The following is an 18293-nucleotide window of genomic DNA, read 5'->3' as shown; positions in this document are numbered from 1 at the left end:
CACATGATCCTTGGCTGGGAAACCACTTGGCAAGGTGAGAGTGTCCCTTTCCAATAAATGCAGGTGCAGATCCTTCCCCTTCCAGAGTCCTTGGACGACACCAAAGGTAGGTCCTGCTCCCCTCTCTTCCCGCACCCCCCAGGAGCTCCCCTTGACAGTGTCACCTCTTCAGCTCAATTTCATTTTACCACAATGCTCTGCTGGGCCAAGCCTGGGTGCAGCTCAGGGATGAATATGGCCCTTGTAGGGTGCCTCTGCCTGGGAGGTTCAGAGGCTGCTGTACTCTTGGGGAGTGGGAGGATTTATGGGGCTTTGGACAATTTTTGGCATGACCAAGTCATGGCATTACCGAATCACTGCGTTATCAACTGAAGGGACTGTGGTGTTAGAAGGAAGAGTTTGCAGCAAGAGTGCAAGTGGGAAAAGTGAGGATTTAACCAGAACAGCTGCCCCAGAAGAAAAAGTGAGTCTGGGACCAGCAAATCCTTCCTCAGGCGGAGATTTGGTGTGCCAAAAGCTGGAGTGTTTGCCTGTCCTCTCAGCCTGTTTATCAGGCTCTGGGTGAGACCAGGCATTCAGGCACCCAGGCTTGGGCAGGGCTCAGGGCTCAGATCCCACACGCTGGTGAAATACGACCCCAGGGAGCTGAGTGCCACGGGAAATGCTTCCCAAACGCCTTCCCCCGTGGGTGGGAGATGCAGCACTACCTTTGCAGATGGTCCTGAAGGAGCTGGCCTGGGTGAGGATGGGGCAGGGACACTGCTGGGTGGTTGGGGGGTAGGGGTGGGGCAGGTTACCCCAGGTGAGAATGCTCCAGGCAGGGAGGAAGGTGGGGAGGGGTGTCAGGGAAGATCTATCCCTTGCTCTCTCCCAGCATAGCTGCTGTAGAGTCTTTGGGGTCTCTGGCACTGATCGAGGGAAATGTGGGAGAGGCACAAGCCAAGGGATCTTGGTGTCCCTGGCCACTGCCACCTATCCCAGGCTAGAAGAGGTGTCCAGGCTGAGCTCTTCCTCATTGGGAATGAGTGACTGCTCTGTGTCACCATGAAATGGCATTTACTTGTTTGCCAGTGAATTTTCCGCTCCAGCCTTGTGAGTGATCTGGCCTCCTTTCAGGAGGAACAGGTAGGATGAGGTCCCATGCAACAGAGGTGCATAATCCCTATATCCTGGTGGTTCACTGGAAAACAGACGCCTCCCAGTGAAACCAGTACAGCCAGTGGGAATACCCTGGTCATCCCTGTTGTCTGTCCCAAATCCATCTCCCAGCCAAGGAGAGCTGAGCCCCTCCTGCACCTCTGCTCAGGATGACAGCCTCAAGGCTGGTGTTGTCGCTGCTGGTCGCAGCTCTCCTGCTGCATGTGGCCACCACGCTGAAGGTCGGCGCCTTCAACATCAAAGCATTTGGGGACACCAAGATGTCCAACCAGACCGTCGCAAACATCATCGTCTCTGTGAGTGCGCGGGAGAGGAGCAGGCCTGGGCACACTCTGCTCTTTGGGATGCAGCCAGCTTGGGCAGTGGGACACCGGCTTTCTCCATCCATCCAACCTTGCATCCATCCACCCAAGTGTTCATCCATACACCCATGCACCACCAATCCACCTGTCCACATCTCCCCATCCAACACCTATGCCTCCATCCCTCCACCCAGCCAATCATCTGCCCATCCACTCATTCATCCATCCACCTGTCCATCCAACTATGCCTCCATTCATACACATCTCCATCCATCCATCCATCCATCCATCCATCCATCCATCCATCCATCCATCCATCCATCCATCCATAGGTCCAAGACTTCATGTACCCACCCACCTGCTCTTCCCCCATCACCATCTCCCGCCTCAGGCCATCTCCACTCTTGCTGGTCCCCAGTCAAGGCTGGGTGATGTTTGATGCTGCCCAGGTTCCTCCCTTGGAGCAGCTGCTGGGTAGGTGGGTGGTGGACAGACAGGGTCCTTCCGAGCCAGAGAACACTAACACAGGAGTCCCCTCCCTGGCGCTGAGGTCCCTGCTGCCCTCCCATTGCCAGCCTGGGAGCCTTGGCAGCCCAGAACAGGCACCCACGAGTGCCCCCAAGAGCACCTCCCAGCCAGGGGAGAGCAGCTCTGAGCCTGTTCCCCCAGATCCTGTTGGAGTACGACATCATTCTGGTGCAGGAGGTCCGGGATGCCGACCTGAGCGCCGTGGATGACCTCATGGACCAGCTCAACAGGTGACCCCATGGCTCAGTGTGGGGGTGACTGCAAAGGGGATTCTGGGATGGATCCCAGCCATGCCAGAGCACCTCTGGCTCAGTTGGAGAGCCCGATGGGTGCTGGGAAGCACCAGGATCCTCCTCTCACCCTCTCCACAACTTGCTCCCAGGGCTGGGCAGCACCCATACAGCTTTTTGGTCAGCATCCCCCTGGGTCGGACCAGCTACAAGGAGCAGTACCTCTTCATCTACAGGTAAGGGATGCTGCTGGGCATCACCTGCTGCCCTCCCCAGCAGCCCCCAAAGGGCATGGGTACCTCTGGGGGCCCTGGCTGTGGCAGGAGCAGTGCTGGGGGCTGCCCTGCTCTCCCTCCTCAGGTCAGACATGGTCTCCGTGCTGGAAAGCTACTACTATGATGATGGCTGTGAACCCTGTGGGACCGATACCTTCAGCAGGGAGCCCTTCATTGTGAAGTTCTCCTCACCCACCACAAGTGAGCAGAGCTGGCATTGGGGGATGCCCAGACCTGGCACAGGGTCCCCTCCACGCAGGGCTGAGCCCAGAGCTGTGCTTGCCAAGCACAGGGGGGCTGCAACCCTCCACCAGGGTCCCACCCATGGATGCCCAGGGGTCCTATGTCCTCGCCCAGCACGGCCAGCAATGCCTGCTGTTTCCTACCCTGTGCCATCTCCTACCAATCACCTCCCATCACCTGTCATCTCCCACCATGTGTTTTCTCCAGTTGTACACCATCTCACATCTCCAGCTGCTTCCCATCGTGTCCTACATCCCCTTATCAGCTATCTCCCATCTTGTGCCTTATCCCACCATCTGCTTCCTCTGGCTGGGTGCCATCTCCCATCACCTGCCATCCCCCATCCCTCCCATCTCCCATCACGTTCCATTGCCATCCCATCTCCCTTTGTTCCATTGCCTACCCCATGCCATCACCTCCACCTCCTGAGAACCTCCTCAGGGCACACACACTATCCCATCTCCTTCCCAAAACCACACTGGCTTGGAAATGCTGATGGGAAACAAGCAGCAAACCCCAAACCATGCACAAAGGCATGCAGCTCCCCACTGGAATTTCCAGTCTGGGAGACAGGCAGAGCACCAAACCCAACACACCCTTTCCCTTCAACTGCTTTTCCTGGCCAGTAGTTGGGGCTTGGCCTGTGGTGGTTTCCTGGGGCTCCCATTCCCTGCTCAGGGGCTTCACTCAAGCCAGGGGCTAATGGTCAGCTGTCCGGCAGAGGTGCAGGAGTTTGTGTTGGTGCCTCTGCACTCCGAGCCCAGCCATGCAGCACAGGAGATCGATGCACTCTACGATGTCTACACCGATGTCATCAACAAGTGGGGGACTAACGTAAGCAGCACTGGGGAACTTGGCTCCTCCCCAGGGAAGCCAGGTGGGCAGGTGGGATGAACATGTCCCATGGGAGGCCTCTTGCATCCATCAGAGCTGGTGCCACCCCAGAAGTCTCCAGGCTGCTGGATGGCTCTCCTGCCATTACTGGGGTTTGTCCCTGTAGACCGGGGCACCTCAGGGGGGTTTGTAGCCACCCCCTAAGATTTTAGGGTGCCCTTGCTTCCCTGTAAGGTCCGTGGGCAGGGACTCAGTGCTGTGCCCTGCAGGACATCCTCTTCCTGGGTGATTTCAATGCTGACTGTTCCTACGTGACCAGCTCCCAGTGGCCGTCCATCCGCCTGCGCTCCCTCCCTGCCTGTGAATGGCTCATCCCTGACAGCGCCGACACCACCGTGGCCGACACCACCGACTGCGCCTACGACCGGTGGGTGCCGTGGCAGGGGCTGGTGTGGGGGAGCTGGCATGGGGAGGACTGATGGGCACTAACAGCCCTGTGATGCCTCGGCAGCATCGTCGCCTGCGGCACCGCCCTGCGCCAAGACATTGAACCTGGCTCCGCCACCGTCAACAACTTTGAGAAGAAATTCCACCTCCAGAACAAGGATGTGAGTGAGGGGCTGGATGGAGCACATGAGTCCACCAGCGTTGGGATCTGCCCCACCATAGCTCCTGGGAGCATGGGAGAGCTCCCTGTTCCCAAGGGTGCACCTAAGGGTGCCCTGACCCCAGCTGTTGTACCAAATCAGGTTGAACATTTTGGGGTATGGTCAAAATTTTGGGGGTTGGAGTGGAGCGTTGTGGTCCCAGCCAGCCATGACAGTGACAGTGGGTCCAGATGAGCTCAGGGTTTGTGAGTTGACTCTGGTCAGAGTGACTCTGCTCTCCCTCACATGCAGGCTTTGGCTGTCAGCGACCATTTCCCAGTGGAGGTGATCCTGAAAGCCCACTGAGCCTGTCCCCACACCAGTGGCTACCACGACACCCCAGCATGCACCTGCATCCCTCGTGGGAGCCCACGCGCCACCAGTGCCAGCCAAGCTGCCCACTGTCTCTGCAAGGAGCCACTCCTTGGGCTCTTGCGGAAGTGTTATGCTTTCTGCTTCCATTAAAAATGAGCCTTTTCCTGCCTCTGTAGCTCTGGAAGGGAGGTCCCTTCAGTCTCCCCAGCAGCCCCTGGTGCCCAAGCCCCCCAACCCTCTGCCAGGGAGACAGGGAGGTCCCCAGGGCCGGGGGAACCTCCTGCCATCAAGAGACCCAGACCCATGGGGTGGTGAGCACTGCTTCCCTCTCAGCTGATGGTGGCGAAAGCCAGGACTCTGGGAAGGGGCTGGGGGGCTCCAGGCTTTCCAGGGTGCAGGATGCTCTTCCACCAGCTCACGGGGCCACATCCTGACAGAGCCTGCCTGGCTGCGGGGCTGCTGACAGGGTGCTGACAGCAAGGGTGCAGGGAGGACGTGAGTCAGTTCCCAGGGGGTTTGGTGCTTCCCAGGGGAGTTTTGGTGCCGACACGAAAACCGAGGGACACAGGACTCATCCCGAGACTGGGTGTGAGGATACAAAACTTGGCGGCACGCGTGAGAGCTCAGCAAGTCCTGGCACGAGCAGCCGTCAGAGCCACCTGCTCCATTGTCATCCTGGGGTGATGCCATGGATTGGCATGGGGAATGCCAGCCAGGGGCTGCTTTGGGTCACCAGTGGGGCTGTTGTGGGTGACACTGGGGCTGCTGCAGGGGTTTGCAGCCATCCCCTCTTGCTGTGGCTGGTGGTGCTCCCCTGCCTGACCCAGGCACTGGCCATTTCCGTCTCTCTCGTCTAATTACACCATCTGAATCACCTAATTAAGGCCAGCGCCCTTCAGCTCCTGCCTGGCCACTGTGCCCACTCTGTGCTCCAGGGGCCACCGCAGATGGCAGCCCCCCAAGTGCCACATGCCCACCCAGTCCCACAGGGATGCCTCAGCACTTTCAAGTCTCCCTGTATGTCCTTTGCTGTGTCAGCACAGCGGTGGCTGGGATGGCCCCACCCCATCACCCTGTGGGACTTTTGGTTTCCCAATGTGGGAAGGAGCTCAAAGTTATGCCAAAACCCCCACAGGGGTGTCCGACTCATCCTGCTTTGCCGGTAACTCCGCTGGGAATAAAGCCGCCCATCCTGCTGCCGGGAGGGCAGAGGTGCTGCGCATTCAGCAAGGTAAGGACGGATCCGGGCTCAGCACCTTCAACTGCCAACCAGGTGGGACTGGGATGAGCCAGGATGAGCCGGGATGAGGAGTCGCTCCTTACCCCAGCAGCAGGGGCTGTAGAGAAGCTTAAGGATGTGGAAGAGCCTGGGGTGCCTGGAATGCTGACAGTGGTGGATGGATGGGGCTGGTGGGCGGTGAAGACATCCTGGTGGGGAGTGGAGCTGGGTGATCTCTGGAGCTGGATGAGGCAGATTCACAGCAGTGGGACAGGATTTATCTTCCTCTGGGACTGGTGAGCTGGCAGACTGCTCACACCAGCTTTGCAGTCTGCTCTGGGCAGTGCCCACCATGACACACTGTCACACACCAGGACTTTGGAAGGATCTACATGTTTTTTCCTCTATCCCAAATCCAAAGTAGTGTTCTGAGTTCAGCTCCCATCACTACATCCCTGTGACCCAGCATCCACCCTGGAAGAATGGGGACTGTGACACTGGAATTGTCCCTGCTGGCTGTGGCTCTCCTGTGCCCAGCCACTGCCATGCTGCGTGTCGGTGCCTTCAACATCCAGGCCTTCGGTGACACCAAGATGTCCAACAAGGAAGTGGCAGAGATCATCATCAACGTGAGTGCAGCCAGTGCAACGTGGGGATGGGCTGTGTGCTGGGACAGACCCCAACACAGCTCCCGGGCCAGGGACACACGGGGACATGGCTGAGGACGGGATGGCATCACAGTGCTGGGGATGGCCTGGGTGGATGAAGGCACAACCCACAGACCCTCTGAGCCCTCTTGGGGACAACCCTTGGCACCAAGGGACATGTAAAATCCCTGTGGTACTGAAGCCAGAACCATGTCAGGGCACCTGACTGGGAGAGGGGTGTGAGACTGGTCCTGAGCTGTCCCTCTCGACCTCGCAGGTCCTGCACCGCTACGACGTGGTGCTGGTGCAGGAGGTGCGTGACTCCGACCTCAGCGCTGTCACCGAGCTCATGGAGCAGCTCAACAGGTACAAGAGGGGCTGGGGCTGGGATGGCAGCCTCAGCAGGGAAAGCCAAGCTGCCTGACCAGTAAAAGGCAAAAAAAAAAATTGTCCATCATCAACAGAAAGTTTATTTTTGGAAAGAAGAATAGGAGAAATGTGCTGGGGCAATGAGGAGGCACTGAAAGCAACACTGGGAATAACCTGGTGAAGAGAATGGGGATACAAGCGATACAAATCCCTTCTGAAATCTGCAAGCTCACCAGAGCACGCAGGATGGAAAGGAACTACAGCTCTGGCAAAATTCAACAGGACAGGGCAGAAGCAAGAGAGGGGGATGAAGGGACAGGCAGACTTTGCACCCCAAGACCCTGTGAGTGGCAGGGGGGCCCTGGAATGGACCCAGCAGTGGATGAAGCTTTGAGGCGGGTGACTCTGGCACCCTAGGAGGAAAAGGGGCTGCCGGGGTGGGCTAAAATTGGCCACAGCAGGGTGGCAGCCTCTCCACTGGCTGGGTGCTGACCCTGTTTTGGGAAAGGGCATGGCTCGGGACCATGCGGAAGCTGCTGCTGCCGTGTTGAAAGGCAGGGAGTGCTCCTGAGCAGGTACGCCCAGCCCATATCCTCACCTCTTCCGTGTCCCCTCCAGCATGGCCACAAAGCAGCCAGGGCAGGGAGGGTGACGCTGGGTGCTGCAGGGCCCCAGGCTGCTTGCTGACCTAATTTAGCTCTGCCGCAAATGAAGGTGAGGAATGTCCCTGCAGAGAAAGGGGTGGCTGGAGCCACCCCATGTCATGCTGTGCCCAAAGAGCCACCTCGGGGAGAGGCTGGGTGAGCTTCAGAGCTGCTATACCTCATGTAACCCCATGGCCAGGGCACAGTGACCCATCCATGGGGACTGTAGAGCAGACCAGCTGGTGCAAACCCTGGGGCCACCAGCTCCTGAACATGCCAAGGCCAATCCAGGATGATCCCAGCCACATCACTGTTCTGCCTTTGTGTCTCCGCAGTGCATCCACATCCCCATACGACTACGAGATCAGTGGCCCCCTGGGACGGGAGAACTACAAAGAGATGTACCTGTTTATCTACAGGTAATGGGGCTGGCAGTGCTGCTGCCTGTGCCATGGCACTGCAGGGCCACCAGCACCATAGAAGGGACACAGGGGCTGTGCCAAGTCCCAGGGTCACCACCCTTTTGTTCCCACAGGACAGACGTTGTGTCTGTGGTGGACACCTACCAATATGAGGACCCCCAGGATGTCTTCAGCCGGGAGCCATTCATCCTGAGGGTCTCAGCACCCAGCACCAGTAAGTGGGGGAACAAGTGGCAATGGGTTCTGGCACGGGGTGGCCGTGGGGCTGACATCCCTCTCCCCTGGCAGAGGTGAAGGAGTTTGTGCTGGTGCCCCTGCACTCGGCCCCACATGATGCTGTCGCCGAGATTGATGCACTCTACGATGTCTACCTGGCCATCATCAACAAGTGGGGGACTGATGTGAGTGTCACCAGCACTGGGGGGGCACCAAGGTTGGGCACTGAGCCCCAGAGACTGTTTGATCCACACTGGGACCCTGCTCCAAGGCGAGCACAGCTGGTGCAGGAACAGTGGGATGGGAACCCTGTTCCTGCCCTGTGACGGTGGGGGCCCTGCCACCCCCATGGGAGGGCTGGTGGCAGGAACAGCCCATCACCCACACCATGAGCCTCCCCATCTCCCCTGCAGAACATGATGTTCCTGGGGGACTTCAATGCCGACTGCTCCTACGTCCAGCAGAGTGACTGGTCATCCATCCGCCTGCGCACCAGCGACATCTTCAAGTGGCTGCTCCCTGACAGCGCCGACACCACCGTGGGCAAGTCAGACTGTGCCTATGACAGGTAAGTGCTGCCACCAGGGCACCACTGTCCCCTTCCCTGGCACCCTGGGGACCCCCTGCCCATCCTGCACCACCAGCAGGGGCAGGAGTGGGACCCACCATCCACCCACATCTCTCCGGCAGGATCGTGGTGTGTGGCAACAAGCTGAAGAAAAGCATCGTGTCCAATTCAGCTGGTATCTACAATTTCCAACGTGCTTTCCAGTTGGACCAGGAGGAGGTGAGCCAGGATCACACATATGGGGCTCTAGCAGGCACCAAAGCTGAGCTGGCCCAGGCTGCAGGGCTGCCCTTGTCTGTTCAAAGGGCTCAGGGTGACAAGGGACCCAAGGCTGGAAAAAGGATGGGGAAGTTGGGGTCACTTCCCATAGGGAAGAGAAGAGATGCACAAGGTTTTTTGTGGTCTTCCATGGGCAGAACTCAGGGTATGGGGTAACCCAAGCCAACCTTCAATCACCCATCACTGGCCCAGAGCCTCCAAATGAGACATGGGGGTTTAGAGGGCAGGTGCCCCCTGCCAGTGCCCACCCCAAGCCACGCCTGGGCACCTCTCCATGAGAGGTGACAAAACTGGAGCGTTGCGTGTCAAGTGTCTTGGGGCTGGGGAGAGCCTCCAGCAGGCAGAAGGTTCTGGCAGGGCAATTGACTGCCCTGCTGGCCCCAGCACGGTGAGGGGTGAGTGGCTCACCGAACATCTCCCACCTCTTGCCCTCCTCCAGGCCCTGGCAGTCAGTGACCACTACCCAGTCGAGGTGAAGCTGATGGCCTGAGCTCCTCCTGCAGCCACAGACAAGGATCCAGCTCCAGCTCCCACCACCAATCCCCATGAAGGTGCTCCACTCAGCCCAATCCACAAGTCCTGTGCATGGGCTGTCCCAGATCCCAGTCTGGAGAAGGATGGCAGCTGGCTGCATCCAGATCCCCCAGCCCACCACGAATGAAAGCCTCAGGACAGGCCACCAGCCAGGACACTGTGACCACAGACAAGCCACAGAACAAAGCATCCATCTCCTACCTCATTGAAGATTTATTGACAAACCTCATTTCACGATTAACGGTTGGACAGGAGGGAGGACATCCAAGGACTGTCTGGCTCGGGCCACAGCATGTCGAGACCCTGTTCCTGACAATTTCTCAGGGGGCTGAGTGGGCTCTCCCTGCCCTTGGGGAAGGCAGCAGTGGTGTCAGGCACTCTACAGGCACAAAGGGAAGGGGCAGCTGGGGCAGCCATGGGAGCAGGTGGCAGATCACTGATTGCTGGCACTGCAGGTGGCTTTGCTGTGAGACCAACAGCTACTGCAGCGTTTCAGAGGGTGACTTGACCTCCCAGGACCAGCTGGATCCTCAGCTCTTCTTCTTCTTCAGCATCTCCATGTACATGCGAAGGGACTTCTGGATGGACTCTTTTGAGACGAAGGTGATGAAGTTCTTGATGTCTTCCTCCCGGTGAGCAACCAGGCGGTCCAACACCGCCTTCCTCATCATGGTCTTGGTGAGCTGGCGGGCATGGTCTGCAGAGAGGACAGAGAGGATAAGGAACACGTCCTGATGCCCTGTCCTCACCCCTGACCAGCTCTCAATGCCACCAAATGCAGGTGTAATGGGGAGGGATCACACAGCAAAATGCTCTTGAAACCAGTGGGGGAAGGGGTAAGAATAACCCAGCAGCTGGGAGCTGAACTGGATAAATTCTCATACAATAAATTATGGTTGTACTGCTCAGTGGGGAATGACTGATTTACTGGCACAGATGACAAGTCATGTAGCTCCTTCTCTCTGTACCCTCCAGAGCCCAATACCCACCTCCAATACACACCAGTAACCAAACAAAATTCCTCCTTATTTGAAACTACAGACTCTAACCTCCCCTGAACCAATCCCTTCAATCCCTGGCAAGACAATCTGCTCCTGCCAACCATGCTGTACAAAAGCCAGCAGCACCATTCCCTGGAGCTCATCCCTGGGCCTGTGCCATTCCACATGGATACGCAGATGCTGCTGAAGCAGCAGGGGCTGGTGGAGCTGACTGAGGCCTCCAGCACACATCTGTTCACACTCTCACAGAGCCAGGTGCAGTGATGTGGCAGCACATCTGCTGCACAGATGTTTTACTCACGCACTTAGTGACAATGAAATGATGACCGACCCATCCACACACTGGGAACCCTGAATTGCTCCAGCACCCGGGTGCTACAGCAACCTCCACCCACCCACAGCTCTGATTTAGGGGAAGGATCTGCAGGGGACCTCCTGGAAGTCAGGAGACGGAACAGCTGAGACATGCTCCCCAGTCTGAGGGGTGAGGTGTCATTCTAACACCAGGACAGCAGGGAGGAGAGGTGGCATGGGCTGGGACTGCTCAGATCTGTGGAGAGCCCTCTCCCAGCCCAGGAACTTTGTGCTGCAGTCATGGAGCAGCCTAAACACACAATGCCTGTGCTGTCTGCCTGTCCTCACCCACACTCCCATCACTGCCATCCAGAGTGCCAAGAGTTGATTCAGACCACAAAAGCAGCCTGGCAGCCACCCAGGAGCTCTCACCCAGGCTGTTCCCTCAGCTCCATGGCAGCTTTCCATTTAACACCTCCACTGACAGACAGAGATTTGGTCTGTCTGTGGAGCTCAGACACCTCCAGACTGACTCAGCAGGGCTGGCAGGATGAGCTGAGCTGGAGCCACATGCCCTGAAGATTAGCAGTGTCCCTCTCCGTTAGCCCAAGGCTGCTGGGACCGCTGGGCTGAGCTTTCCTTTCTTCTAGCCATCCAAACCTTCCCTTTTAATGGAAACTGTTATGCAGCTCCCAGGTACCAGCCCTGGCATCTGTGCTTCCCACTCAGACCCGGTCCCCTCCTCTTCTGCCAGAGGTTTACCAGGAAGGGCCAGCCACTGTGCCATGACAGCTGCAGCCTTCTCCATAAGCTTCTCCTCTGGCACCAGCTCATCCACAAGGCCCAGCCTGTGGGCCTCAGGTGCAGGGTGGAGGGAGCCCAGCTGGAGGGAGCGTTCGGCAATTCGGTGTCCCACAACGTTCACAAACGTGTCCTTAAACCTGCGAGAGATGGGGGGGAAAGCCACGCTCAGGGACAGCTCACCCAGACATCGGAGCTGACAGCACCCTGGTCCCACTCCCCAGGTTTGGTGCTCTGAACAGCAGCTGTGGGCTCAGTCACAATGTGAAAATGGTGTGAGAAGAGCCATTTTTGGTAGTACCCCAAAAGCGTTCCCTCTCCTCTGCATGAAAGCTGCGCTTTTTACCCTCAGTGCCTGTGGGTACCTACTTGCTGTGACTGAAAGCTCCTTCCCAACAGTACATTTATACATTCTTAGGGGAACCAAAGGCCTGTGTATCAGTATCTTTGTGTCCCCATGCTTTCAGAGATCTCCACACCACGGGATTTTGCAGGTACACAGTGTGTACACAGAGAAAAGCCTATTCCCAGACTGAGCCTGACCCATGAGATCTCCCAGCACTAGTTCTGGAGTTGACTGCAGGGTCAGAATTGAGGTCCTGGTTGGTGCAGGGTATGAGGACATTCTGCAGCCTGAAAGCTTTTCAGATACCTGCAGGACAGGACAGAAATGAGGTGTCATCTCCTGCAGCTGCAAATACCTGATCCCTGACACACAAACCACACTGCCATGACCAACTGAACTGATTAATTAACTCCTTGAAGATGAATTCTTTTTAGAGATCTACACATGATACTAGAATTGGGAGGCACTGGCCTACCAGAAGGGAGCCACAATGCCCAGCTGGGCTTCGTTCAGGCCGATGCTGAATTTGGGGTTGTCTGCCATGATCCTGTAGTCACACGACAGGGCAACAAGGCAGCCCCCGGCCGGGCTGGACCCCTGGCAGAGAGAAGGACAGAGTGAGTCTAGGACATGGTTACAGACACTGCCCAGCCTCGCTGATCACTCCAGAGCAGGTAAGACACCAGGAAGACAGAGCAGATGTCCCCCAAATTTCTGATCACCTGATTAGAAACAGTCCTAAAGAAGATTTCTGATGTTGATCAGGGTTTCATAGAATCACAGGAGGGTTTGGCTTGGAAGGCACCTTAAAGACCATTTCATTCCAAGCTCCCTGCTACACCTTCCACTAGATCAGGTTGCTCAGAGCTCCATCCAACTTGGCCTTGGACACTTCAGGGATAGGGCAGCCACAGCTTCTCTGGGCAACCTGTTCTAGTGCCTCACCTCCCCCCCCCCCCCACAGGGAACATTGACCTTCCATTTGCGACCATCTTTTTCACAGCTCAGTGCTGCTTAGCCCTGCACAGGATTCCCAAGAGAAGACCCAAGTGCCTTCAATGGGGGGCTGTGGACAGACACCACCATGAGCTGCCAGGGCAGCACTGCCCTGGAAAACGAAAACAAGACACAAAGAATGTAACGACTCATCCATGGACACAGAGACTCCAGCAGCACTTTCCTGCTGGCCAAGAACCATGGCTGGAGAAGCAAAACCTGCTGGAAATGCTGAAATGCTGCTGTACCCCAGCAGTGCCTGCAGCTTACACGGAGCCTGCAGCATCCCACACTTCCATACCTTCCCACACACCACAGAACTGACAGACACGAATTTCACCCAAACACCCCAAGAGATACATCCCTGGATGAATTTCAGCCTGGCTTTTCAGTTGTCCCTGCCCACGCAGTGCAAAGCAAGGTGACAATCCCAGCCTGAGGAAGGCGGGCCCAAAGGACGTACATTGACTGCAGCCACCGTCACCAAGTTGGAGCCGTAGAGCCGAAGCCACAGCTCCTGCACGGCTCTCCAGAACTCGGAGTAGTGCTCCACGCTCTTCCCACACATCTCAGTGATGTCCAGGCCAGATGAGAATATTTTGGGGAGAGCCTGGAATTGGGAAAAGACAGATGTCTCTGAGTCACAGGGCAGGAAAGACCTTTTAGTTTTCAGCCTGGAAGCTTGAGGGAAGGGAAAGTGATGAATATGTGATACAAAGCAGAGTCTTTTGGGGTTCTGAAAATATCTCCCCAGTATTCCCCCAGCCTGGATCATCCCATCATCATGGCCTCCAGTGCTGGGCCTCTGCTTGCAACACGGTTTCTCATTGTCAGGGTCCCTGAGTACATCAGCCACAGAGCACAAAACCTGTCCTGTCCCATTCCCAGGCACCCCCTTGTCCCCACATCACACCTGAAAATAAACACTGGCATCTCCCAGAAGCTCCCTGTGGTGGAGCCAGGAGATATCACAGGATGTGCCAGGTTGGCAGATAAGCAGATCTGATTTTCATGACAAAGGACAACACTTGGTTGTCATTCTTCTGCTAGAAAAGGGCACACAATAAAGATCATGGCCCTTCTAAGAGTCCCCCCGCCCTCCTCCCAGAGCCAATCCAAGGTGCCTAGGGGCACTCTCGTGCCAGTGACTCAAACAGGAGCAAACACTTACAGAGGTGATGATCACACCCCGGCAGGCCCGGTCATTCTCCAGCTTCTCCAGGCTTATGGAAAACTCTGTGAGGAACTCCAGGCTGAGGCTGTTGACTGGGGGACTCTTAAACTTCATCATGGCAACGCCTGTGCAGGGTAAACACAGGGACATCAGACCGCCCCCCACAGCAGCTCACACTGCCCTGCCCAGGGGAGCTTCACCCACCTCCCTGTTTCCCTCAACAAACTGTGTTTTCCCACTCAATAACACTCTTGGCTATTTAAAAGCTTCCAGAGCAGCAGAGCCAAGGGCAAGGTCCTGTCTTTGCCCAGATCCACCCACAAGCCAGGGTCACTCAGCAGGTGGTGGACCTGGAGCACAGACCAGCCACTTTCCAGGTCACGCTGCCCAGCAGCTCCCTTTTCTCTGGGCTCAGTGGGTAAGGTTGAGCCTGCAGCTTCTGTCACAGCAAATAGGCTGTGTCCAGGGGGTCACACACCTGCTGAAGCCTGTCAGCGCTGTGGGAGAAGGGCTCTGAGCCCAAACTGCACTACCCTACTCAAAAGGTCCTCCCTGAGTGCTTAGCCTGGGTGCTGCAGCCATGCCCAGCTGCAAACAGTAGGAGGACACACCCAGGGACCTGAAGGGAGGACCTCGGAAGCCACAAGCAGAGGCACCTTTGCTCAATGCAGGCACAAGGTCCCATAACAGCTATTCCTGGCAGCCAGGTCACAGAAATTCCTAACAGCTCTTCCCTGATGGAACACTGCCACTCTACCAGGTGCCCAAACCAGGCACCCCCACAGAAGGGACAATGCACAGGCAGGGGACAGTGACAGCCAGGGTTTGCGTGTGGCATCAACCACCTGAAGTACCCACAACTGGTGAGGCTCCCAACCCCAAACACTTCTCTCCAAGGGTCCTAAGCAGCTGCAGCTGGAACATCTGGGGCTCCGGTGACTTTCCATGCCCAGAGCCACACATGACATGCGACAGGGGTGGAAGGGAGCCTGCCTGTGCCCCACAGTGCCCGTGGGTTGAAGGTGACACCGCGGAGGTGCCACCCGCCGTACCTGAGCTCTCGTCCAGCTCCACCTGGATCTTGTTGTTGCTGAAGGAACGACACGGGGCCAGCGGGAGGCCAGGGGGCTGCAGGGGGCTGGGGGGCGGCCGGGTGGCCCTGTCCCACGCTGGGGGGCGGCAGCACAGGGGCAGCACACCTGGGGGACACAGACAGGTAAGGACGGGAACAGCACAGCCCCCACGAGTGTGGCGTGCGCTCCCCAAAACCGCTCTGCACGGACAGGGCGGAACAAGGGACACCCTGACCCACTCAGGGAGGATATAGGGACACCCCAACCCGTGGCAGAGGGACACGTGGAATACCCTGACGGTAAGGGGGGGGGGCATAGAGAGGCGGCGGGGGCTCGGGGACACGCCGAGCCCGGCGCAGGGAGCGGTCGGGGCAGGGGCCGGGTGCACCTGAGCGGCCGAGCCGACGGGCCAGGGTCGCCGCCGCCATCTTGTGCCGAGCTCAAGGGTACGGGGCGGGGCTTGGGGCGGAGAGAGCGAGGGGCGGGGCTTAGGGAAAGGCGGGGCTTAGGGAAAGGCGGGGCTTAGGGAAAGGCGGGGCTTAGGGAAAGGCGGGGCTTAGGGAAAGGCGGGGCTTAGGGAAAGGCGGGGCTTAGGGAAAGGCGGGGCTTAGGGAAAGGCGGGGCCTAGGGAAAGGCGGGGCTTAGGGAAAGGCGGGGCTTAGGGAAAGGCGGGGCTTAGGGAAAGGCGGGGCTTAGGGAAAGGCGGGGCTTAGGGAAAGGCGGGGCTTAGGGAAAGGCGGGGCTTAGGGAAAGGCGGGGCTTAGGGAAAGGCGGGGCTTAGGGAAAGGCGGGGCTTAGGGAAAGGCGGGGCTTAGGGAAAGGCGGGCTCCGGCTGCGCTGCGGCGAAGCCCCGCCCACAGCACCAAAGCTCCGCCCACGGACGGCGCTGAGTCGCGCACGTGCTGCCCCCTCGTGGAGGACCTGCCGCACCGCCCTGTCCTGCCGGCACTGACCGCACCGTTCCGCCCGCCCTGTCCTGCCGGCACTGACCGCACCGTTCCGCCCGCCCTGTCCTGCCGGCACTGACCCCAGCGTTCCGCCCGCCCTGTCCTGCCGGCACTGACCCCAGCGTTCTGCCCGCCCTGTCCTGCCGGCACTGCCCTGCCTGTCCCCCTCCTGCCCTGCACCCAGCCATGTGCCCCCCACACCTTTCCCCACCTCACAGCCGAATACTCCCGGCCCGGCCCGGCGCCTGCCCCGGGAGCTCTGGGCCGGGTTCAGCCGCCCACGCAGTGCGCTGGCCCGGGGCCCCGGCGCGCTGGGAGCCCCGGTGCTGGGCCGTGCCAGAGGCGGCTGCGGATCTCATCATGATGGAGGCTGCCCGGGGGGGCACCGTGGGGGCCAGGGCCGGCCTTGCCGTGCAGGCAGAAAGCGTCCGGCAGCGGGATGGCGGGGATGGCACTGCCCCTCTGCCTGATCCTCGCTGCCGCCCTGCAGGGCGGCCTGACCCGGGCACCAGGACCCCTGGCCCGGCCCGGCCCGCTGCTCCTGCGGCTGCGGCGCCTGGAGGAGCAGGTGGGTGCCCGGGGCGGGGAAGGGGGGCTGACCAGCCTGTGCCAGAGGGACACTCAGCGTTTTGGGCTGGGCAGGGGCCCGCATGGGGACGTGGATTCACCGCACGTCATCCCACTCCCTTGCAGTTTCTCCGGCTCCAGGAAGTGACACTGAACCATCTCCAGAGCATCGCCAGCAACTACAACATCTCCTACAACATCGATGGACGTTTCCAGGCACTGGCGGAGCAGGCGGAGGCGGCCGTCGCTGCCCGGGCCGCCCTTGGTGCCGAGCTGGCCCGCCTAGCCACCGCTGGCCGGCGGCTACGCCGCAGGCTGAAGAGGCTGGAGGGGACCGTGGGTGCTCTGAGCCCACCACACGGCCTGCTCACCCACCCACCAGTTGCACTGGTGGAGGCTGGCACCAAACCGCACGGTCAGCCAGACACTGCCCGGAGCCGGGGCAGCCAGCTGGAGCAGGAGCCACCGGGCCAGGTTGCCCCCAGCACTCCCGGCCCTCGGCGCCCGAAGACGAGGCGGTGGCAGGAACGCCTGCAGGAGGAAGGGCTCTGGCTGCCGGCTGATGCCGGGCCTGGTGGAGCACCCGGGAAGGATGAGGAGACCCCTCGTGATGCAGCAGCAGGACCCCAGACCATGGCACCGGTGCTCCCCACCGTAACCACGGTCCCCCAGGAGCAAACCGAATTCCCCCAGCAGCCGGGAGAGGGTAGGTACGGCCCCCCCGCCCCGGTGCCCACCTCCCCCGCCTGTCGCACCGGTGCCGTCCTGCTCTTCCCCAACACCTCCGCTGAGCACAGGGCCGTCCTTGGGCTGGGGCCACACCGGGGGCTGCGGGCGATGTCACTCTGTGCCTGGCTGGCCACCCCAGCCCCTCGCCTTGGTGCTCTCATCTCCTACACCACCGAGGACGGGCACAGCGAGCTGGCCGTGCGTGGCCATGGTCGGGATCGCCCTGGCTCTGCACTTCTCATCGTGGGGGACGGGCAGTTTCGGGAGCTCCCGGTGATGCCGCTCCTGGATGGCAAATGGCACCACCTGTGCCTCACCTGGTCCTCCGGCCAGGGCCAGTACCGCTTCTACGTGGACAGGAGGTTGCTGGCTGCCGGCTCCGGCTTCCAGCAGGGCTATGAAATTCCTGCTGGTGGCTCGCTGATGCTGGGCTGGGAGCAGGACGGCCCCAGCAGGAACTTGGGCAGTGCAGAAGCTTTTGTGGGTCACCTGGCTGGCTTTGCTCTCTGGAGACGGGCTCTCCTGCCCGGCGAAGTGGCCAGAATGGCGACCGGGCGGGGTCTGCCCCGCGGCCCCCTCCTCACTCTGGCCGATGCCTCCCTGCAGGGCGGGGTGCGGAGGGTGGCGGGCCCCTGCCTCCAGCACCGCCCTTGAAGAGGCTGACGGCAGGAATGGTGCTGGCTACCAGCAGTCACGGCTGGCTCATGGTGCCGCTCCCGACACCAGCTGAATCCTCCCAGGGTGGTGGGACACCCAGCAGAGAGGGGATCTCAGGACCGGGACCACCGGAGGGGGGGGGGGAAGGGGTCTTGGCATCCAGTATGGCAGAGGTGGGACCAAAGCCAGAGATCGCTTGCTTCTAGAGGATGTACAGTCCATGGTTCCTATTAAAATTCTCCGGAAATTAGACAAACCTCACTTATTTCTGTCCTGCT

The 18293-nt window shown here is 59.3% G+C and overlaps 4 protein-coding genes across 4 annotated transcripts; 3 read left to right on the top strand and 1 right to left on the bottom strand.

Annotated features, from left to right (window-relative positions):
- Window positions 1-1307: 1307 nt before the first annotated feature.
- LOC309579080 (deoxyribonuclease-1-like) lies at window positions 1308-4523 on the top strand (the record flags this gene model as incomplete). Its single annotated transcript, XM_082292113.1, has 8 exons — window positions 1308-1454; window positions 2130-2218; window positions 2371-2454; window positions 2579-2694; window positions 3458-3570; window positions 3840-3997; window positions 4082-4178; window positions 4470-4523. The coding sequence occupies 8 exons, from the start codon at window positions 1308-1310 to the stop codon at window positions 4521-4523; spliced, it is 858 nt and encodes a 285-aa protein (XP_082148239.1).
- A 1710-nt stretch (window positions 4524-6233) lies between these two features.
- LOC309579169 (deoxyribonuclease-1-like 2) lies at window positions 6234-9386 on the top strand (the record flags this gene model as incomplete). The annotated part of the gene is made up of 8 exons (XM_082292280.1): window positions 6234-6380; window positions 6676-6764; window positions 7747-7830; window positions 7947-8047; window positions 8122-8234; window positions 8463-8617; window positions 8740-8836; window positions 9336-9386. The coding sequence occupies 8 exons, from the start codon at window positions 6234-6236 to the stop codon at window positions 9384-9386; spliced, it is 837 nt and encodes a 278-aa protein (XP_082148406.1).
- A 239-nt stretch (window positions 9387-9625) lies between these two features.
- Window positions 9626-15617, bottom strand: ECI1 (enoyl-CoA delta isomerase 1). The gene is made up of 7 exons (XM_082291912.1): window positions 15504-15617; window positions 15095-15241; window positions 14040-14167; window positions 13332-13478; window positions 12348-12469; window positions 11488-11666; window positions 9626-10127 (listed from the first exon to the last, which is right to left on the bottom strand). The coding sequence occupies exons 1-7, from the start codon at window positions 15541-15543 to the stop codon at window positions 9961-9963; spliced, it is 930 nt and encodes a 309-aa protein (XP_082148038.1). The 5' UTR covers window positions 15544-15617; the 3' UTR covers window positions 9626-9960.
- Window positions 15618-16501: 884 nt separating this feature from the next.
- On the top strand, window positions 16502-18168 carry PTX4 (pentraxin 4; the record flags this gene model as incomplete). Its single annotated transcript, XM_082291979.1, has 2 exons — window positions 16502-16630; window positions 16756-18168. The coding sequence occupies 2 exons, from the start codon at window positions 16502-16504 to the stop codon at window positions 18010-18012; spliced, it is 1386 nt and encodes a 461-aa protein (XP_082148105.1). The 3' UTR covers window positions 18013-18168.
- Between the last annotated feature and the right edge of the window lie 125 nt (window positions 18169-18293).

This window comes from Coloeus monedula (genome assembly GCF_965178545.1).
Source record: "Coloeus monedula genome assembly, chromosome: 16".
Classification (NCBI taxonomy): Eukaryota; Metazoa; Chordata; class Aves; order Passeriformes; family Corvidae; genus Coloeus; species Coloeus monedula.
This window is presented reverse-complemented; position numbering and strand designations above follow the sequence as displayed.